The 20,338-nt window shown below is 47.6% G+C and overlaps 1 protein-coding gene across 11 annotated transcripts in view; it reads right to left on the reverse strand.

Moving 5' to 3' along the window:
* GPD2 (glycerol-3-phosphate dehydrogenase 2) overlaps nucleotides 1-20,338 on the reverse strand; it is a 2,458,594-nt gene that overhangs the window by 1,487,892 nt on the left and 950,364 nt on the right. For all 11 annotated transcript variants that reach the window (XM_069616409.1, XM_069616412.1, XM_069616410.1 and 8 more), the window contains one exon: nucleotides 9,629-9,753. In XM_069616409.1, coding sequence (XP_069472510.1) covers nucleotides 9,629-9,753 — 125 coding nt within the window. The remainder of the gene's footprint in view (nucleotides 1-9,628; nucleotides 9,754-20,338) is intronic.

Raw genomic sequence — 20,338 nt, forward strand, 5'->3', positions numbered from 1 at the left:
CCTCCATACGCACCTAAAGGCAGCGGGCTGGTAAGTGCATGAAATATATAAGATAAGGTGTACTTATATACCAAGAGTGAAGAGTATGTACCACCCCCCACTCTCCCTACTTGCAGGGCCGAGGCCAGCGGCCTACCAGGCCCGGGCTGAGGCCAGCGGCCTTCCGAGGCCCAGATCCGTCGTGCGGCAGCCGACGGTCGATGTCTTCTCCAGCCGTCGTCGAGTGTCGAGGGTCGACGTTGGGGTGGGGAAGGATGTCAATAAAGAAATATAATTTTCAATTATTAGCAAAAGTATGGCTAAGGCCAGGGGACTCCGCAAGATGCTTCCGACCAGTATGGCGGAAAAAAACAATCTGAGGATCCTAGACGCGTGAGGGATCTTGGGTACAGTGGACGTAACACTAGGGATAGTATTACTGGCACGCCTGTGTCGACGCCCATTTTCGAGTTTCAAAAAACAAACTGTAATACTCCGCAGCTTCCACTAGATGTCGGCCTATGCACAGCATGTGATCTAAGCAGATTCCACAAGCCTCAGAAATATATATATATATATATATACATACATATATATATATACACACACGCACACACACACACACACACGCGCCCAATGCCCTCTATTCCACCCTTTTTCCCTAGTACTCTGATGCTGAGGGACCGCAGAACTAAGGTATACTAGCAAACCGAAGAGGAGCGGGTAGCGATGAGGGATCCGTGGGAGAAAGTCCATCTGAAAGTACATTACTGAGAGGAAAGTAATTTGTTCTTATAATGGACTCCTTCCTCCCACAAACTCCTCATCTATGGTAGGTTCCCAAAGCAGCACAATGACCTGGAGAAGGGAGGGTAGCAAGGACCCCACCTCAACCAGAAAACTCTCAAGGACAGCTCTGCCGAAAAGCGCATCCTGACCAGACATTGAATCCACACAGTAATGCTTAGCAAACGTGTGCAGGGATGCCCACGTAGCTCTATGGCAAATATTCAGAACAGGCATTCCACTTTGCACAGCTGAGGGGGCAGTCAGCCCTCTGGTAGAGTGAGCCCTGAGACTTTCAGAGACCTCATTGCCAGACAGATCATAGCAGTCCGAGATGCAGAGACTCAGCCACCAAGACAGAGCATGTTGTGATAGCCTTGCTAGCTCGGGCACTGGTGTAACCAATCAAAAGTTTGTCATTGGTTCTGTTCTCCCTTGTCCAAGAGACATACAACTTGAGAGCCCACACCGGATCCAGACAGTGGAAATGCTCCTCTGCCTGGGAAAGGTGAGGCGGAGGAAAAAAGATGGGCACCTGGATCTCTTTAGAGAGATGGAAATCTGAGAGAACCTCTGGGATGGAGGAGGGTCTAACTCTCAGCACCGCCTTTTCCTGGGAGGAAGTCAAGTAGGGAGGATTAACTGACAATGCTTAGAGCTCACTCACCCACCTAGCAGATGTGATGGCAATCAGGACAATCACCTGATGAGTGTGAGCAGTCGTAATGAATAAGAATGAAGAGGCTCAAATGGAGCGCCCATGAAAAACGTCAACACTAAATTCAAATCCCATGCTGGAACAACAAGCTGGAGTGGGGGAAACAAAGACCCCTCAGGAATTGAAGAACCGTCAAAGACAGAAGAAATTCCAACACAGAGGAAGTGGAGCAAGTAAAAGGGTTTCAATGCCTCTCCCGGCACCAGGCTGAAAACGTACACCACCTGCAGACATAAATGCATTAGGTGGCAGAGAGAGAAGCACATGCAGAACACGTTGTGCGACAAGTCCAACTCCTTATATATTAGCCTTTCAGTAGCCAGTTATGAAGGTTCAGGTGCAGGGTCCTCCCTTCCCATTAGAGAAGAGGTCCATTCTCTGCGACAGACGCCAGGGAGGGCAAATGGCCATGTTCAACAAACTCCAGGTAACAAATTGTCTGGGCCCAGTCCGGAGCAATCAAGATCATTGAAGATCTGTACAGATGAAGTCTCCTGAGAACCAGCAGATTGGCGGGGACACCGAGTAGGTCGAAGTTCCATTCGACTGTCAAGTCGTCCCTCAGAGCTCCCCGACAAGTAAATTCCCTGCAGCAGAACCACTTGCACTTCCTGTTCACATTGGAAGTGAAAACGTCCAACTGGGAGCTTAATTACTGTCTGCTCAGTGCATTGGCTAGTACGTTCTCCTTTCGGAACAGATGTGCGGCACTCAGAGACACGCTGTTCTCCACAGTCCAGAACCACAATTGCATTGCTTCTCTGCACAGAGGCCAGCAGCCCATGCCACCCCTCTTGCTGAGGTAATGCATGGCTACAGTATTTTCCGTCAGGACCAATACCCCATTGCCCTTCACAGAGGGGAGCAAAGCAACCATGGCTGTCTTTGAGGTGCACAACCCAACCCTTCAGGCACGCATCTGTGACTAGGGTCACTTGTGGCCAAGGTTGATGAAACAGTGACCCCTTTAGGAGGTTGCCCATCGCTGACCACCATTGCAGGTTTCTGGACATGCTCTCAGAAACCAGTAGAAGGTCAGACGGTTGTCCTTGAAACTGTGGCCACTGTGTTCAGAAGCCAATGTACCAACATCATGCACAGGCGGGCCTCTAACAACACCACGGTGCATGAGGCCATAAAACCCAGCAAGCACAGAAAAGCAGAGGCTGGAACTGTCGTCTGAGGTTGGAAAACCTGGACCATCTTGAAGATTTTCGCCACTCTGCACTCAGGTGGTAAGCCCCAACCCAGGCAGCTGTCCTAGACCGCACCGATAATTCGGCAGGACTGGGACGGTGAAACCTGAAACTTCTTGAAGTTAGGGGAGAAGTCCAAGCTGTGCAATAAGATGCACATTCGGTACAGGTGTGCCAATGCTAGATCTGTGGACGGGCTCAGATGAGCCATTCGTCCAGGTAGGAAAAAGACCTGAATGCCCTCTCTCCTGAGGCGAGCCACCACTACTGCTAGCAGCTTGGTGAAAATCCTGTGTGTCGAAGAAAGACCGAAAGTCAGCACTTTGAACTGGAAATGACAGTTGCCCATTTTGACTCACAGTTAGATCCTGTGTTTCTTGTGAATAGCAACATGGTAGACATCCTGGAAATTCAGGGAGACCAAGTCGTTCACGTCCAGGGCCTGGAGGATCTGAGCCAGAGTGACCATCTTGATTGTCTCCTTGCTCAAGTACAACTTCAGAAGCCGCAGATCCAGGATGGGTCTCAGACCTCCGTCCTTCTTCGACACCAGAAAGTAGGTTGAGCATCAACCCCTGCCTCGTTCCGAACAGAGTACCATTTCCATGGCCCCTTTTGCCAGAAACTGACATATTTCCTCCATGAGGAGAAGTTCCAGAGGCAAGGGTTGGTGGCATTGGGGGTGGTCTGGAGGGCGAGAGGCAAAAGTATGGCAGTATCCCTGCTGTATGACCAGTAAAACCCAGGCGTCCGAGGTGGTAACTTCCCATTCCTCACCCCCAACAGGGGTATTATGCCTCCAACAGGTGAAAGATGGCGGAAGTCCACCTTAAACAGGCTTCTCGCCGGGGGCTCTAGATGCCCTTGTCTGTCCAATGGTGCTTGGCCTCTTCCTCTCTGTGCAAAAGTAGAAAAGGGCGAAAACCACTTCCTATGCCACCTGTGCTTGAAGGATCGTGGTTGCTGCACCGCCAGCCCCAGCAACTTGACAGAAGCCTTAGAGTCTTGGAATTTCTGGAGCAACTCAGCCTCCTTGGTGCCGAACAAGATCATGCCATCGAAGGGCATGTCCAGAGGTTTCTCTTGTCAGTAGCTAAACCTGACAAGAGGCCTTTGCAAGACTGTGCTGGTGGCCATCCTCCTTGCTATGCAATTCTTCCTACCCCATGCAAAAAAGGTCTTGCTCTCCCTGTCGGGGGGCTAAGACAGTAAAGAGGTGGTCTTGAGGATGATCGTAGTGGCTTGCACTACCAAACTCTCTGGAAAAGCAAGGGAAGAAAGAAACATGGGGCAGAAGGTGTCAGCCTGTGCTTCTTGGCTAGGTTGCAGTCCACCATGAGAACTGAAGCTGGCTTGGCCCATAGTTCCAACACTGGTCCCTCTACTGCCTGACTGAAAGGCAATAAAGTCTCTTTTTTGGGACTCTCATCCAGCATTTCAGTCAGATCGTACTGCATCTTTGTGCGTAAAGGAACCGGCAGCCCTAAGGTGTTGGCCACCTTTGCTATCAGGTGCTGAGAAGCGGCCTGTGACTTGCAGGGGTGGCAGCAGGGGGCATGTCTCCCTCTGGTGAAGTGTTCAGGCCATTTGCCTTCTGCAAGTTGGTCGCCAGGTCCAACAAGTCACCCTGTTCCCTGTAAAGATCCACTGGGAAGCCCCTCACTTCCCTGGGGTGGAAAGGCTCCAGCTCGAAAGGGACAGGATGCCCTTCCTCATCATAAGCATCCTCTAAATGGGACATGTATGCCCATTCTGATGGGGTTTGCAGGAAAAGACCGAAAAAAAAGACTGAATGCAAAATGAGTGCACATTCGGTCTGGTTGAAAAGACTGAATCCCAAAATAGCGAACAAGGGAAGCAGGGGTTACGGGGTGTCCCCCCGCTTCCCTAGTTCAGTATTATGAGCTTTGGGGGTGTGTCCCCCGCATACATTACATACGCGGCAGGTGTCAAAAAAAAAGATTGAGTTGCAAAATGCAAACAAGTGGTGTTCACAATTTTGTAATTCGATCTTTTGGTACTCGATTTTTTAACGTTCATCCTTCTGAGGAACTCTTCCGTGACTCTGGTGCCAATAGCGCAGCTGGCCAGGGACCTGAAGCGAGGGGACCGACAGAACGGTTTGCCCCTTTGCCGTGAGTTGCATCTCATTGCAGATACCCTGCTGTCTCATCCAAGCACAGTGGGATCCGTCGGCTTGACAGAAGCTGATGGCACAGATGCTGTGACCGCTGGCGTTGTGGCTGGATTCGACGGTGCTGATCGTTGCGTTGGAGAAGAGCTCAAGCATCTTCTTCCTGAACACCTCCCATGCCTCTGGGGTAGAGGACTGGGTGGGAAAAGGCACCTCAGGCCTCTTCCTCTTTTCCTTCCTTGGAGGGATGGCTCCTCTTCTTCAAAGACTAAGAAGAATTTTGCTTTGGAGAAACGCCAAGGACCTTGACCTCTTGCAGTGTTTCCTCTTCTTTTTGTCCCGGGGATCGTTCCTCAGTGCCACGATTCATGACTGGAGACATCGAACAGGTCAGTTTATAATCTTTTTCCTTGTGGAGAAAGGTAAAAAAGTTTTGTTTTGTACTCTAAAGCACCTTCGGGTACATCGATTGGCATGATGCGCAGTCAATCGTTACAGCCTTCACCAAGGCAGAAAAGGCAGACGCAGTGAGGATCTGAAACGGACATTAGATGCCTGCAGTCCATGCAGGGTTTAAACCCTGAATGCCTCATCGGATTCAGCATTGAGACAGATTCAAGAATACGTAGAAGAATTTCATTAAACGAAGAAGAGCAGTGTTCCTAAAGTGAGCCAAGTGTGCAGAAAAAAGGAACTGAGGTAACCGGGAGCGACGCCTCTATATACACTGGCCCTCACATGTCCAGCGTAGGGTGCGTAGAGGCAGAACCCTGGCAGTGGAAAAGTTTCCAAAGAGCAGCTGGCGCTAGTAGAGCGTTATCATAGATGAGGAATCCGTGGGAGGAAGGAGTCCATTTCAAAAAATCACATTTCACCATGTTGTGAAACACAATACCAAGGAGTTTGGTACCTCGACACTACTCGTGAATACTTCTACATGTGGGAGAATTCAACACCTGCTGCTCAGGACCAGAGAATATAGAAAAATCAGTGCACAACTAACTTTCCTGGGATGTGCAATGTATACAAATATACAGACACAGACCCCCGCGTGTGGACTTCTTTAAATGCACTCACTGTCATTGATTTTCAATGCACCATACAGAAACACATAGGCAAGCCAGAGAAAATTCCATGCAGCAACATCAAACACTTTATCCCACAGTGTACGTCACATCAATAAGAGGAAAGACATTGCTGCACACTGAAAGTTGGCACAGGAAGAAGGGGGCATGCAACTGACCACCACTTGTGTCTGTTTCTTGCTGCCACAGAACCTGCCTTCACCAGTAAGGTGCGAGGTAGCACTGTGTGTCAATAAGCTTCCGGTACAACACAATAAATGACATACATCTTAATGGCTAAGGCAAAACCACCATAACCACTTTCTTTACAATGAGCAGAATGCCGTTACATGACATGATGACAAGAATTAGCACAGTACCTGCTGGCTTCTGCATAATGTGGCTGTTGCACCAATGATTGACCTACCACCAGTACGAGCATGAATTCGTGAAGATGGTTATACAAATGAAAGGCATTCATGCATGTGTTCAAAATTAAATATGCACACGCCTCCAGGACACCAACACACACAGCATGGAACCGACAAGGTGTGTATGAACTCACTTGCATGAGGCTTAATTTCCTCCCGTGAGTAGCATGAGTTGGGGTCTCAATGAGAAATTACATCTCAGTATACAACATCCGCTGAATGGACCTCACATACTCGTGCACACAAGCACAACACTGGTTATCCTGATTTCCCTGACTCTTGGGGCTTGGCTGGTGGAGGTTGAGTGGCGGGCATCCAGTGGAGTAACTTGGCTGAAAAAGTTGGGGGAGACATGACATCTAAATGAAAGTGGCACCTGTCAAATGAGTGGGACAAAATGGTGCGCCACAAAGGTTGGGGGGGGGGACGACAAACATTCGTGTCCCCCCCTAAAATTACGCCCATGCGGGCATCCATCGAACAGAAAATCATGAGACAGAAGAGCAGAGGGTGCTCCAGAAATGGCGCCGGAATGTGGTATGCTCCTAAACTCTGACCTTCCCTCCAGGTACCCATGCTCCCTCGACTAAATATCTAAAAACAATTAGGATTTCATGATAGTAATGCATGGATGGGCTAACTCATATCCAATGTTTAAAAAGTATTATATCACAACTATTAGTAATTCAGGTTTCACATGCTTTTAAACGCGTATAGGTGGTGTCCCGCACGTCTTCATGTTGCCTGGTTTTCTGTTTTTTTCTTCTCCCTTTTAAGTGTTGTAAATCTGCATTTGTCACCGGTTTTGTCTTCTTAATTGTACCGTTCATGCTCCGGCACCTGCAGTCAAGAGTCTTGCTCGTATTCATTTAGCCAAGAGTCATTAACCTGTCGGGCTTTTACTATAAAACAATATGTAACTTAGTGGGACAGCAATGTTGAGTGCCAAGTTTGTTATATGGTTGTAAAGCCCAATTGCGAGTTAAAAGAATCATTGACAATGCTATCAGTTTTTGTAGGCGTGGGAAATTTATTTGCCAGGCACTGCTGTAGTGGTATTAACTGGCCATCAATGGTAGCAGCTGCAAAATGGTGTGAGTACCTGGGCATAGAATAGCAGTCCTTGTCAAATGGTAAACACAAGCCAAAACAGTTGGCTTTGTCAATGCCTATTTTTAACATGAATTCAGTGAAAAGCACGCAGTGCGCTTATAAATCGAGTGGTTGAAGGCGGACCTGGTAAAGACATTTTTATTACCCCCGTAACACGTTTAAAGCTCCAAATAAGAAATTAACTTTCATAAAACTGCTTTGAAAAAACCCTGTCCGGCACTTTGAGCGCAACGTTTGACAGTAAGGCTTGATAAACCTTGCTCAAAGAGATCCCAAGAGGAAGTGTTTTGAGCAAGGAAGGGGCAGGAGGTGGGTGGTCATGGCCATAGGGATTAGCATGGCTAAGGGCATCAATTTCAAGAACATCCACAAGCTTTGTGTCCGTCCTCGTATGCCATTTCTCCCTAGTTGTACTCTGATGAAATAGTGTCTTATATGTCGCGCTAAACAGCCAACGGAAAAATAAACTCTGCTCCATCGTGCATCCTCGATGTTTTCTTCTTTGTCAGCATGCACCCTGCTCTGCTGTTACTCCCCACACTGCTCATTCTAATCTGTGCTGTGCATAAACTCTTTAAAAATCTAACCCTCATTGACAGTGTACAAGCTTTTACCTTCTTGCCTGTCTCAAGTTGCCACTAGCCCCTCACTGTAATTTTCCTTCCAAGTCTCTAGTGTCCACCCAATATTTGCTTTTACATATTTACAAACCAGCTCTTAACTCTGCTGTCCTTTCACGACCAAACTCGCATTGCTTACTTGTTTCCCTAGCACCTTTATGACAGATACAACAGTTAAGAAATGGAGATTTGAGTACATAATCAGTTGCTCATCGACATGCTGCCCATGCAATCAATTATTTGGCCTTTCCATGACAAAGTGGCAACCGCCATTTTGAAAAACTCTGTTTATCAGGCCCGCCCTTGAAGAACCACTGCTACCTGTACAGGTTGGCTCCTCCCACTGAGAGTGGGGGACAATGAGAGAAGTAATGAAAAGAATAGGTTGATCCAGAAAGACAAGCAGGACATTTTTGAGCCAGAGATCAAGTTTGCTCTTATAGATCGATTTTACCAGATCTGCAGGAGTGGAAAAGGTCAAGTCAGGAACCCCCCACCACCTGTATTCACTCCCGGTTTGCGGGGTAATAAAACCAATAGCACCCATTGCTGAACCGTGTTATCAGCTTTTGAGACCCCTGTTAGGGTACGCAGTACCTGTTGGACCCCTACTAGTCGGCCTTACCCTGATGAACCTAAATGTCCAGAAAACCTTTGCTCCTGGACAGTTTAGACCCTTACTTTTATTGTGTTACAAACCCCCAGAGAAAGCTTTAAAGACTCTGTAAACATCCCTGTGGATACCCGTGGACAACACCGTCAGAGAAGTGAAATCAAGCACAGCAGACAGAGAAGGAACTGGACTTTTGTGGAAAGTGGCCTGTACTTTGCAACTGCTTCAACCTGTGGATTTTGCACAATGCAGACTCCTGCAGGTCAAACCCAGTCCTTACAAACAAATGGCTCACCCAGAGACATCTTCCGTGATACGGGATTGCAGTCCCAGGAGTTTGTGGGCTGAACTGGTACTGCAGAGCAGGCAAACAGTTCTAACTCCACTGCCCAATCACAATCATACTTGCATTGCTTACTTGTTTCCCCAGGATCTATATGAAAGATGCTTCCAGAGGCCAAACTATTGATGAGGTAGTGGACTATTTGTATTTGTATGTGTTTTATTTATATAGTACAGACCAGGCCCAAGGGCAACCAGGCGCCCTATCATAATACTAGACCCATGCTGCCTAAATGTCAACAGTTAAGACATGGGGGTTGGAGTAGAGAATTAGGTGGTGGCTGCAAACCCATCTGTTGGCTCATGTTCACACAGTTTGCATCGACATGTTGCACAAGCAATCACTTATCTGATTTTCTGCTGTCATTTTCAAAAACTCTGGTTTTCTTGGAAGAAATATTTAAGTGCTACAAATTTGCAACATATGATTCAATGGATACATGAAACTATTTTGAATATAGTATTTGTTAAATCGGTTGTCCTGAACCAAGGCTGTGAGATTGAGTGACAAAAGATGAGTATTTTTTGTCAAAACCCTTAACATTTAGGCTACACATCTGTTAACTGGACTAACCATGCAAAATGTTTAAAAATCATATCTTCTAACAAAAACAGCATAAACATGCATGTACCTGCTCTAAATCCAAGCTCATGAAGGCCTTCTGAAGATATCGGACTCCGCCATGAATTAATTTTGTACTCCTGCTGCTAGTCCCTGATGCAAAATCATCTCGCTCTACAAGGGCCGTTTTCAGTCCTGTGTTCAAACAGAAAACAGAATTAGTTTTTCTTTTGGAGAATTTCTGAAACGTGAAAACACATTAAGCACCAAGATATGGCTATGCGCACTGTACAAGCAACACCATCAAGAAAAGGTTTCAAACTTTTTCAGAAAGTCACACTCATTTCCTACTCAGAAAAATGAAATAGCATTTAGTTTTTGTGAAATGAACAGATGACATGTTTTTAATTTTTGATTCCAGTTAATGCTGTATGTGCACTTTTACATGTTGTGCAAGTATAGAATACTTCAACCAGGAGCCTTCTGATTCTAAGAGTCGTATATTGTGTGATGACAATTGCTAGTGGCTGTGGCTGCTGCAAACCTTGTTGTGTAATTGGCTGTTTTTGGAACCCTGCAGTGATAAAGGCTAAAAGGTCTTTGCACCTCCTGCCCTCTGGGGAAACACTCTGTACACTCACTGTCCTTCCTACCACCCTTTGCAATCAAATACGTCTGCAACCTGCTTTTTTCACAGAGATAAAAACGGGCACACGAGCCCAGCTAAAAGTGTCCCAGTACAACAGCACGCATCGCCTTCACTGTCTGTGACAAATTGGACACAAAACGCACACCACCCAGTGTGGCTGCACTGGATGCCAGGAAGGATGTAAAAGTGTATATGGTTACCATGCCATGCCATGCAAGGCTGTGTTGCATAATCAGAATATTCAATTATCAATGCCCTCCCAACGTGGGACACCACGGGAAGACATTCAGCTGAATATGGGACGCAGGAACTCTAAAGCAATAGAACAACTAAAGGAGATGCCAAGCAGCAGTGGGGGGCGCAGTGGGGAGGGAGACGAAGTGCCTGGGTGCAGAGAAAGGCCTTGGTCCAAATCATCAACATACTGCACCAAAAAGAAAGAAACTGACACAGCAGAGCAAAACGTACAGGCCAAACAAGTACATTGTGTGCAGGTCAAAAATTGTGAAGCGGACAAAGGCACAGACTGAGCAAATGAGGCTCGTTGGTGGGTGAGGGACTCAAGAAGCACGTCCACCCATTGCTTCACTCTGTTAATAAAATGGCTAAAAAATATTAGATGTACAAAAGATTAGATGTACAAAATGGGCTGTAATTATATAAATCGCGTCATTCCAATGTAAAAGTGGAAAGAATACTTTGCCCTTTTCTTAAATTGAGCGTTGTACACTATTCGAAACGAGCAAATCAATGCAAAGAAATTCTGAAATAAGGAACAGTTTTGGCTACTTCCTGGGGACACCAAATCCCACAAGGCCCTATCTAACGATGCCACCCTTTCAAGACCCCTTAGCATGCAATAGGCCTCTAGAATGGCTGGCTGTCACTATGTTTGCAGAACTGAGGACAGACACAAAGTAATAGGATGTAAAGGGATTTATTAAACAAGAGCTCAAAGAATAACATAAGGTATCAGAATGCTGGTAAAACTCACTATAATAAGGTGTCAAAATAATGGTAAAACTCCAAATAAGGTGTCATGACGGTAGTTCCACATGTCAGGGTGTAAGGAGAGGCCATTGGGTTCTTAAGTGTTCAAAAAAACAGGGGTTCCCCTCTTTCTATAGAGCAGATCTTCAGTAAAACACCCAGTGTTAAAAAAAAAAAGTTCCCAGTGCTTCTGATGAGCCAACACTGTCTTTAAAAGCTGCAACCCAACAGAAACTATAAAAACAAGTCTTCACTCAATGGGGATGTTTCTCTCCATCCAAAGGTGGGTAAGATAAAATTGTTCTCCAAACTCATATCTACATGGCAGACTTCTCTGTGCTACAAACCTACCACTCTCAGGCTAACGGGCCGGAAGGATAGCTCAGGGCAATGAGATAGCTTCGGAAGCAAGACAATGCAGAGCAAAACAGATTCAAATCGATTAGAAAATAATTTGTAAATGTAAATCCAGACCGGAGTTTAGGGTATGGTGGAGAGTAATTCCCATAACTATAATAAGCCAAGTCGGCTTATATCATGCCTGGGTCAATACTGTGAGCTCAGACTAGCTGTGGAAGACTTCTGTGTATTCTGGTCAGACAGTTTGTCCCTGCCAGCCAGCAGGACAAGAGACTGAAAGACTAGGCCTCACTTCTGATCCTTTGTGAGGCCAGGAAACACCTCTCTCCATTAGGAGCTATTCTGGGAAACAGGAATCAAAGGGCAGGCCCTACACAAAAGGACTAGCCTCACACTAGGGTGTTGCATACCAGAGGGCAGTTGATTATTTGGGTCTGACGAGGGCGAGGTTCGTGTAGCCAGGGGGAGCTCCACACACGTGAGAAAAGGTTCAACCATCTTGTTTCTCTCTGTACCACTCCTTCCTTCCAGTCTACTTCACCACCCAGGCAGTAATTGCAGTGCATGTGTCTTGACTATTATACTTCAGAATGTGTGCATGGCACTTTTCAGTGGTCTATGAGATCATACATGCCAACATTCTGTGACCAAAAATCTGTAGGAATCTTAAAGTTTCAAAAATAGTAACTAGCATAATGATGATATCCCATGAAATGATGTCACATGAACGTTGGCCTTCAGGCACCAACGAAAATGACCTGAAGTGACATATGGCCTTGAAGAGATCACAGGAAAAGCCTGCCTGGTGTGGCCTATCCAAAAATCCTCTGACCCATCATTAGAAAGAAATGTACCAAATAAGTGAGCTGTGAGCAGTGTGACCAGCTTCTTCCTCATTAACACATATTTTCCTCTTCAAACATACCCGCTGATAATCACGAGATGGCCAGCCAGCTGGGAGCTGAAATACAAAATACCCACTGAAAAGCTATAAATCCTTCTATTTGAACAAGTTCCTGCAAGTTCCGGCTGTGGAGGATCCGGTGTAAAAAGACAACAAGGTGATAACACTTCTGTATACCCGAAGGGAAGTGACGGCCGCAAGGACTCCTGCAAAAAAAAGCTTGTAAGGCAAGCCCCAGAACAAAAGTAATATAGAGAATAATATATTGCTGTGTTATACAACTACTGACTGGCAACATGCAGCAGTTGCTTTGGGCCTCCCTCAGGCTCATGGCCACTTTCAACTAAAAGGTTGAAAGGCCCTGATGCCTTTCATGCCCTTGACACATCAAATGTTTCAAAAAGTTACTAATTAAACCTGCCTCACCCCAACGGAAGTAACAGCCGCAAGGGCTCCCACAAATACAGCTTGTAAGGCAAGCACCATCTGAACAAAAGTAATATAGAGATAAATATATTGTCAGGTTATGAGACAGCTAATGGGACTTACATCATTATATGCCCCTGTGACCAACTGTATGTGGGTATGACGACCAGGAAAGTATCCACTCGCATTAATGAACATAGAAGTAGGATTGTCATGGGCACGTTAATAGCACCCTTGGTACAGCATTTTTTAGACAAACACCATGGCCCAGAGGATTTTAGATGGCTGATCATTGATCGTAATAACTATTCCATGACAGCAATGTTATTTAAATTAGAACATGTTTAGATTCACCGACTTAACGCACATGTAATTGGCCTGAATGAGGAATTGCATTGGGCTTCCTTATTGAATTGACCAGATTTGCAGGTTAATGGTCAGGTGCCAGGATGGGTGCCGTAAAAAGCAGGTGTGTTGGCCATCTTGCACATTGTATTTAATTTTTACTTTATTTTATTCTAATTCAATTTGGTGCATCAGGAGAGCAGCACAGGTGCCCTTGTCTGTCGTGTTGACATGATTCAGGAAATGGGAGCACACCAGTTAAGTGAGGAGTCAGGCACGGCAGTACACCTAATATGGCTGCCGTTATGAACCATTCTTCAGGCACGCAAGTTGGTGTATACACAGCACCCTTCATGCGTTGCAGAGTAGGGATTAGTCTATTGTATGTTTCCATGCCCTTCGGACATGGTCATGTTCAAGCTAGTGCATAGCCGTAACATTTTTCAGTCCCTCTGCGGACCGATATATGGGTCGGTCCTTAGTTATTCTTTAAAGTCATTTTTCTAAGTTGTAATTGTTTATGGCATTTGTCCACTGCCAACATAAATTCCAAGATGGCCGCCATGCGGGACAATTGCGCCGCCATAGAGTTGCTGTTTAGTATGAGAAATCGGGCGATGAGGAGAATGGGCAAATATAGGTTGCAATGCGATTGTGTGACTGGCATGCACCCGGGCTAGATTAGGCTAGGAAACAAGGCAAAGCCAGTGTTTTTGCAAAATTCGGCTGAGTGTACTGTTTGCAGCCGATGCCTGCGCTTGATCAAATCACTTAAATATAAAAACAGCAATAGAGCATACAAGCTTGCTCACTAGTTCACGGTGCTGAAGATTGTTTGTTTGTAGAAAAAGACAGAGGCGTTATGAGATGATTGGCTGCTAGTCTGATGTTGGTAACTATTGACATAACCCGTGCATCTGTCCAGTTGGACCCATAATACTGTACATGCTCATTCCTCTGTTGCCCCATAAAAGTGCAAAATGAGCCTTGTCTTGTTTTTGGCATTAAAAGGCAGCAGTTTTATTTTCACAACATCATAAAAACCACAGTGCAAACATTAGTGAATATAGCACTGAAGATGCAGCAACTGCTCCGTGTCCAACAACCTGCTTCCCCCTTTCCTTCCCAAAGGCACAACTCTCTCAACCTCTCGTGCCTAAGCCTCGCCTGCCCTTGCAGGTGTTTCTGGGAAGGGAGAGCGCAGTTTCTTTGGGGGAAGCTGAGCCCTTATTGTTACCACCAGATGCCCCTGCCGCTTAGGCACCCAAGAAGCGCTGGTCTGAGAAGAGTGAAGACCGTTCCGGCTTTCTCCTGGCTCATCCGGAGTCCGTCTCTTGTGCTTGGTGGCCCAAACACCGCCACGCCACAGGTGGGTTACCATCCACCGTGGCTCCCTTTCCCTGTGTTACATTTCCAGGAGTTTTGCGCAGATATTCCAATAAAAGAGATCCATCCCCATTGCCGACAAATGTATGCCATCCTTAAAATAATATTCCGGGGATTTCAAGTTAATCATGCTGTGCCTGATCTGTGGAAAACCTCTGCCCCTGCAGAATTTTGACATTGCACAATTCAATTTTCTTCTAGATTTTTCCACCGCTGAGTGGCTCTCTGCGCCCCTCCACTCCTGTCTCGGAATTATTTCGGACCAGATGATTTCCGTCTCTCCCAATTGTGCCGCCAGTTCCTGTAACGAGAACATCATTTCCCTCATCAAAGCCCCCCTCCCCAGGCTCGTCAAATTATTGCCCCCCAGATGTATGACCAAGATATCTGGCTTTTGCTGCTTACCTAGCAGTTTGCGGATGTGCCCCTGCAACTGTGCCCATTTCATCGCCGAAACCCTGTGCCACATATCTTGAATTGCCGGCCATGAACTCTTCCTGTTCCGTCGTCCAGCTTGCCCCAGCCCTCAACACAAATGAGTGTCCTACTACCCAGACGGACCTCCTTGTCCTTCGAGCCGCCGCTATTGGGATGAGAAGGCAGCATGTTAACTCTACAGTTTCTCAGGTCTGACGTATCTCTTAAAACACCATGATCTCCATCTCCTGATTTACTTGATGTCCTCCGCCCCCAGGCCCATGGCTGCAGCTGACGTGGCCACCTGTATCCTAAAGGAATGGGTCCCGTACACCCCCTCTGTTTCCCCAATTTTTCCTAGTGCCATGTCCATGACCCTTTTAAACTGGAAACGGCTCAATGCGGACCCAACCCTGTGAATGAGAAGAGGACATCCCGCCCCCCTCCCCTGTTGGCAGCCTCTGCTGGAGAAAGGCAGTCCGTGACCTGACTGGGCATACTAGGCTCCCAGCGATGGGATGGAGAGACATTGTACACCCTTTCCCTTCCTGATCGGTTTTAGACCACTTTAGCAACATGCATAACCAGCCTTCTGTCATGTGCACATCCCTCAACTGTAGAAACCCTATTCCCTTGGCATCCCTGTTCTCTGGGACCAGCTCACTCACCCTAAATGCCCCAAAGAAAGATAGTGTGAAGGCTGCCTTGAAGAAAACCCTCTCATATTCATCATGGCACACCTCCCCTAGGCATTTGATCAAGCTAGGCAGTTTTACAATGTCGATGGGCCGCCTTTCATCGGGTTTCTTCACCGCCTGCTTTGCCCAGCCCTTCATGGCCATTACAATGTAATGTTCCTTCGTGGGGTCACCTTTACCCCCAACTTAAAAAGTAGGGCTATTGCTGCAAGTGATATGCCATCACCAGCCCACAAAGGCCCTTACTGGCAGATCCCTCTGCCCCTCCCACAAAACTTCCACTTGGAAGGCCAAGAACTATTCCCAGCATGCCTTGTATGTTCTTGCTGTACCTGGTGCTAGCGCTGTGTGAATCAGGCAACTCAGATCGCCCCAATCATGCCCCACCACTGAGCTTTGAATGGGGTCATCACCACGTTTGCTCCTGGATAATTCTCTCGGAAACTTTCCCACTGTAAACGAGAGAGAGAATCAGCGGCTATGTTTTTGACCCCAGGAATATGTCGTGCTCTGACTTCGATGTTTAATGCAAGCATGCTCTTGTTGAGTTCTCTAAGCAGTCTCAAGACCCTTGTATTGCTAGAGGACCCTTGATTTATGATCTGGACCACTGCTAGGTTGTCTGACCAGATTAACAGCTTCCTGTCCTTCAACCGCTCCTCCCACATTTTAAAAGCTACCACAATGGGGAACAGCTCGAGCAACGTGCTGTCCCTAGTGATCCCCTGTTGATGCCACTCCGTTGGCCAAGCCTTACCACACCAATTGTTGTCCAGGATTGCCCCGAAACCCATGGAACCCGATGAATCCATGAATAGCCTGAGCCTGTCGCTGCTTGTCCAACCTTCCCTCCATAGTAGTACACCATTGAATTCCTCCAAAAACTTTTCCCACATCCCGAGGTCCTCCCTCATTTCAGATCCGAACCGGACATGTTGACTGGCATGTTGCAACCCCACTGTTTTGAGCTTGATACTTCTTGCTAACACTTTAGCTGCTGGGATGACTATCCCCGTGAAATTGAGATTACCTGCCAGCGACTGGAGCTCCTTCAGGGTCGCCTTACTCTTCCCCTTCAAACCCTTGATAGTCTGTTTCAATCTCATCACCTTGTCCTGGGGGAGCCTGAACTCACCCTTGACTGAGTCAATTTCTATCCCTAGAAATGTCAAGCAGGTAACCGGACCAACCGCCTTTCCTTCAGCTAGCAGGACCCATCCCCTTCATCAATCAATGAAAAGTACTCATGAGTGACCCGCACTCCCTGGTCCCTTTTTTGCTGATGAACAAAAAATCACCAAGGTAATGCAAGACTCCTCCCTTCTGAACCTCCTGTTTAACTGCAAGCTCCAAGAAGGTGCTAAAAGCCTCAAAATAGGCACACCCCATTGGCAAACATTTAGCATAGAAATACTGGTCTTGCACCTTGAAACCCAACAAATGATGACTTTCTTTGTGAATAGGCAGTAACCAGAATGCAGACTCAATGTCGGCCTTCCCCATTAGGGCCCCCCTCCCGGCTGTCCTTACCATTTCCACTGCATCATCAAAAGATGAATAATGCACCCGACAACTCTTCGGCTATGCCGTCATTCACAGAGCCCCCTTCGTGAAAGAAGAGGTGATGGATCAAGCGATATTGCCCCTCCTCCTTCTTAGAGACCAACCCCAAAGGTGACACCACACAATTCTCCATTGTTGGGCAAGTGAACGGGCCAGCAACTCTACCCAGCTTGATTTCTTTGTCCAATTTAAGCGCCAACACCTCAGGCATCCCCAATGCCGACCGTAAATTGAGTGCCTCCCTACCCCTCTTAACCCCTGTGCATGGAATTTTGAAACCCCATCTGAAACCTTCCCATAGCTGCTTTGCGTCCATACTGTTGTGGTATGTATTTAAAAAGGAAGTCATTGCCTGGAGGTTAACCGGTGTGGATAAACAATTTTTAATTACAATCTGAGACACCCGCGGGTATGTACACCTTAACATTTGCGCTTTTTCTTCATTCCCTCTTTCCTTTCTTTTTTGTTTTGGGGCTACTCCTCCGCTTCCCTTCGCCAGCAGAGGAGCTATGGTCCCCTGCACCCTTGCCCCACACATGCCTGAAGCAACATGCTTTACCAAAGGGGCAACCCCCCTCAGCATTAAACCTCCAGCATTCTGCTTGCTCTCCCTGGTAGCTGGTATGGCTGTTCCAGGAGGAGTACCCTCGAAAGGACACCCTACCCCGCTGAGAATAACCCCCTCTGCCCCTCCAGACTTGAGGTTTCTCCCATTGGGAATTGTCCCCCCCTTCACTTGCGGGCTCCATTTTATCTATGAACACCCCAATGTATATCTCATCCCCAAGACATGGCGGGCCAGACTTGCATTTTTAGCTGAAAGCCCTGGTCATACTGTAACCAACCTCCACCGCCCCATGTTTCAAGTACAGGTTGTGGATATACTGGTCATAAGCGATCATTGACAATGCATCCTGTGGGTACTTCTCTAGCATAATTGACATATACATTTTGAATGCTTTCAGCCAGTTGTGGATGGTTGGCTCCACCTTGCGTTTTTTCCCTTTCCCTCTTTTCATTCTCTTTCTCTGACAAATCTTTTATACCTTCCCCTGAGGGTTCCATTTCCATCAAGTCTAGGATTTCAATAAATTCTTTTCTCCACAACTTCTCCTTGGTAGCCCATGGGATGTGCCACACCAAGGAACTCACTGAAACCCGGACAGGAGAGGAGCCTGGCATTGGTCTCCCGTATTGTGTAACACTGCCCCACATTCCCCCTTGTATGCCATTGGCTCCCCTGCCATCTGAGCCCCTTGATTCCGCCCACTAACGACGTTCACTCCAGGCCCTGACAACCCTTGCCCCACCACGATGGACCCTGCTGTGCCCCTGCCAGCGCAGTACCATCCTGAGGCAATGTATTAACCCCCCCCTACGGAGCTTGAGTTAGTTAAGGCCATTGCGTGACCCCCCTGAGGCAACTGGACCACCCCACCTGGGAATCCTGTGTTGTGTGAAGTACCTGCCTAATAGCCCCTTGGCCCAAGCCCCGCTGGCCCCAGATTCACCCCACGCTGTTGTACCACTACTGCATTACTTATCGCATGATTAGAAACATTAACATTTCCACTCAACACTTGACCATTGCCCCCATTTCCCCATGCTTGTATACTTTGCATTACCATACCTTTCACTGCCTCCAAGGATGTGGGTCCCTCCTCAGCAACTACTACCGGTCTGGTTACAGGAGCGCAGGGTGAACCACGGTTCCCTGGAGCCTCAGCAGGTGCAGGTGCCAGTACGGCTACAACCTCCTGCGCCCTTCCTTTCCCTCTGCCCCGGTCACTCTGGGCTTTTTGCTGGTCCTGGCTTGTTCCTTGCTTGCTTTAGCCCTCTGTGTCATGGTTCTTTTTCTTTTTGTGGCAGGCTCTTCTTCCTCCTCGCCGTGTTCCTCCACCTCTTCTTCACCTTCCAGACCTTGACTTTCTCTCAACGCCTCCTTGCTGTCGTTGCTGGGGAAGATTAGAAGGGAATCCACCATCTGGCTGGGGCCAGCCTGTTCCTCCCCCGGGTGAGGGACCATTGCTTCCATCCAATTGGGCCTGTGTTTTGCAGCAGCCATCCTGGCCATTGCCATGAATGCTTCAAGATCCATTCCAATAGCCAGACAGTTATGAATCACTGGCCTCTGTGACCCACGTTTGAACAGTAAGGCTGCGCAAGTTTCAGTCTGCTCACAAGCTTTCTGTTGCTCTCCTTGCAAGGCAGCTGCTTGTGCAGTTTATGGGACAAAACCACGTAACCCGCGTGCTTTCCTTTGTTTATTCGGCTCTGTACGAACTTGTCGATTAGCTTAGCAGAAGAATGCAAGTAGAACTGTCCCACTGGCCTTAATTTAAAACCAAATTCAGCTGTGCCCTCACAATGTGAAACTAAAATTGTCCTGCTGTCCTTAATTTAAAATAAAAATCAGCTGAGCCCCCAAAATGTTTCACCCAGGTGGGCCCGGGCCTCTATCCTCACTCTTAGGCCGACCAGTTCCTGTGATTAGGCAAGCACCGCGTCTCCTTCCCTAGTGGCTGCCTTACCTGAAGCTGCGCGCCTTCTTCTCGCTTGTTCCTGTTGCGTAGCTCTCCCTCTTCCAGTTCCGCCTCACGTCCCCCGATGCCTCTCACCGTTGATGTGCTTTGCTGCGGACAGCAACGCCTGCTCACGTTGCTCACGGGCTGCTTCAGGGCTGACTCTCTGCTCTGCCTGCGACACCTCCTCCACGATGCTCCACCGCTTCTTGGCTGCTCCTTCTCCCCGACGGGGTGCCAAAGGCAGAACCAGCACTTTGACCTCGCAGATGGTCCACGTCCCGCCTCGTCTTCACTCGTGGCTATCCCGGCTGCCTTGCGGCCTGTCCCTCTCAATTCCGGCAGCACTTCCCGATGAAAAGTCAATCAAAACAAAATCCTTCCAGGCGATTCAGGCGGGCGTCCTTCTGCAGAGGCTGGATCCTTCTCGCAGTAATGCGCCCACCCGTTATAAAGTGGGCATCCCCACCCCTATCATTTGTTGGCCCTTCGCGGGTTTTTTGATACTTTTGCCTCGCAT

Source organism: Ambystoma mexicanum, chromosome 9 (assembly GCF_040938575.1).
Source record: "Ambystoma mexicanum isolate Mex_15411 chromosome 9, UKY_AmexF1_1, whole genome shotgun sequence".
Classification (NCBI taxonomy): domain Eukaryota; kingdom Metazoa; phylum Chordata; class Amphibia; order Caudata; family Ambystomatidae; genus Ambystoma; species Ambystoma mexicanum.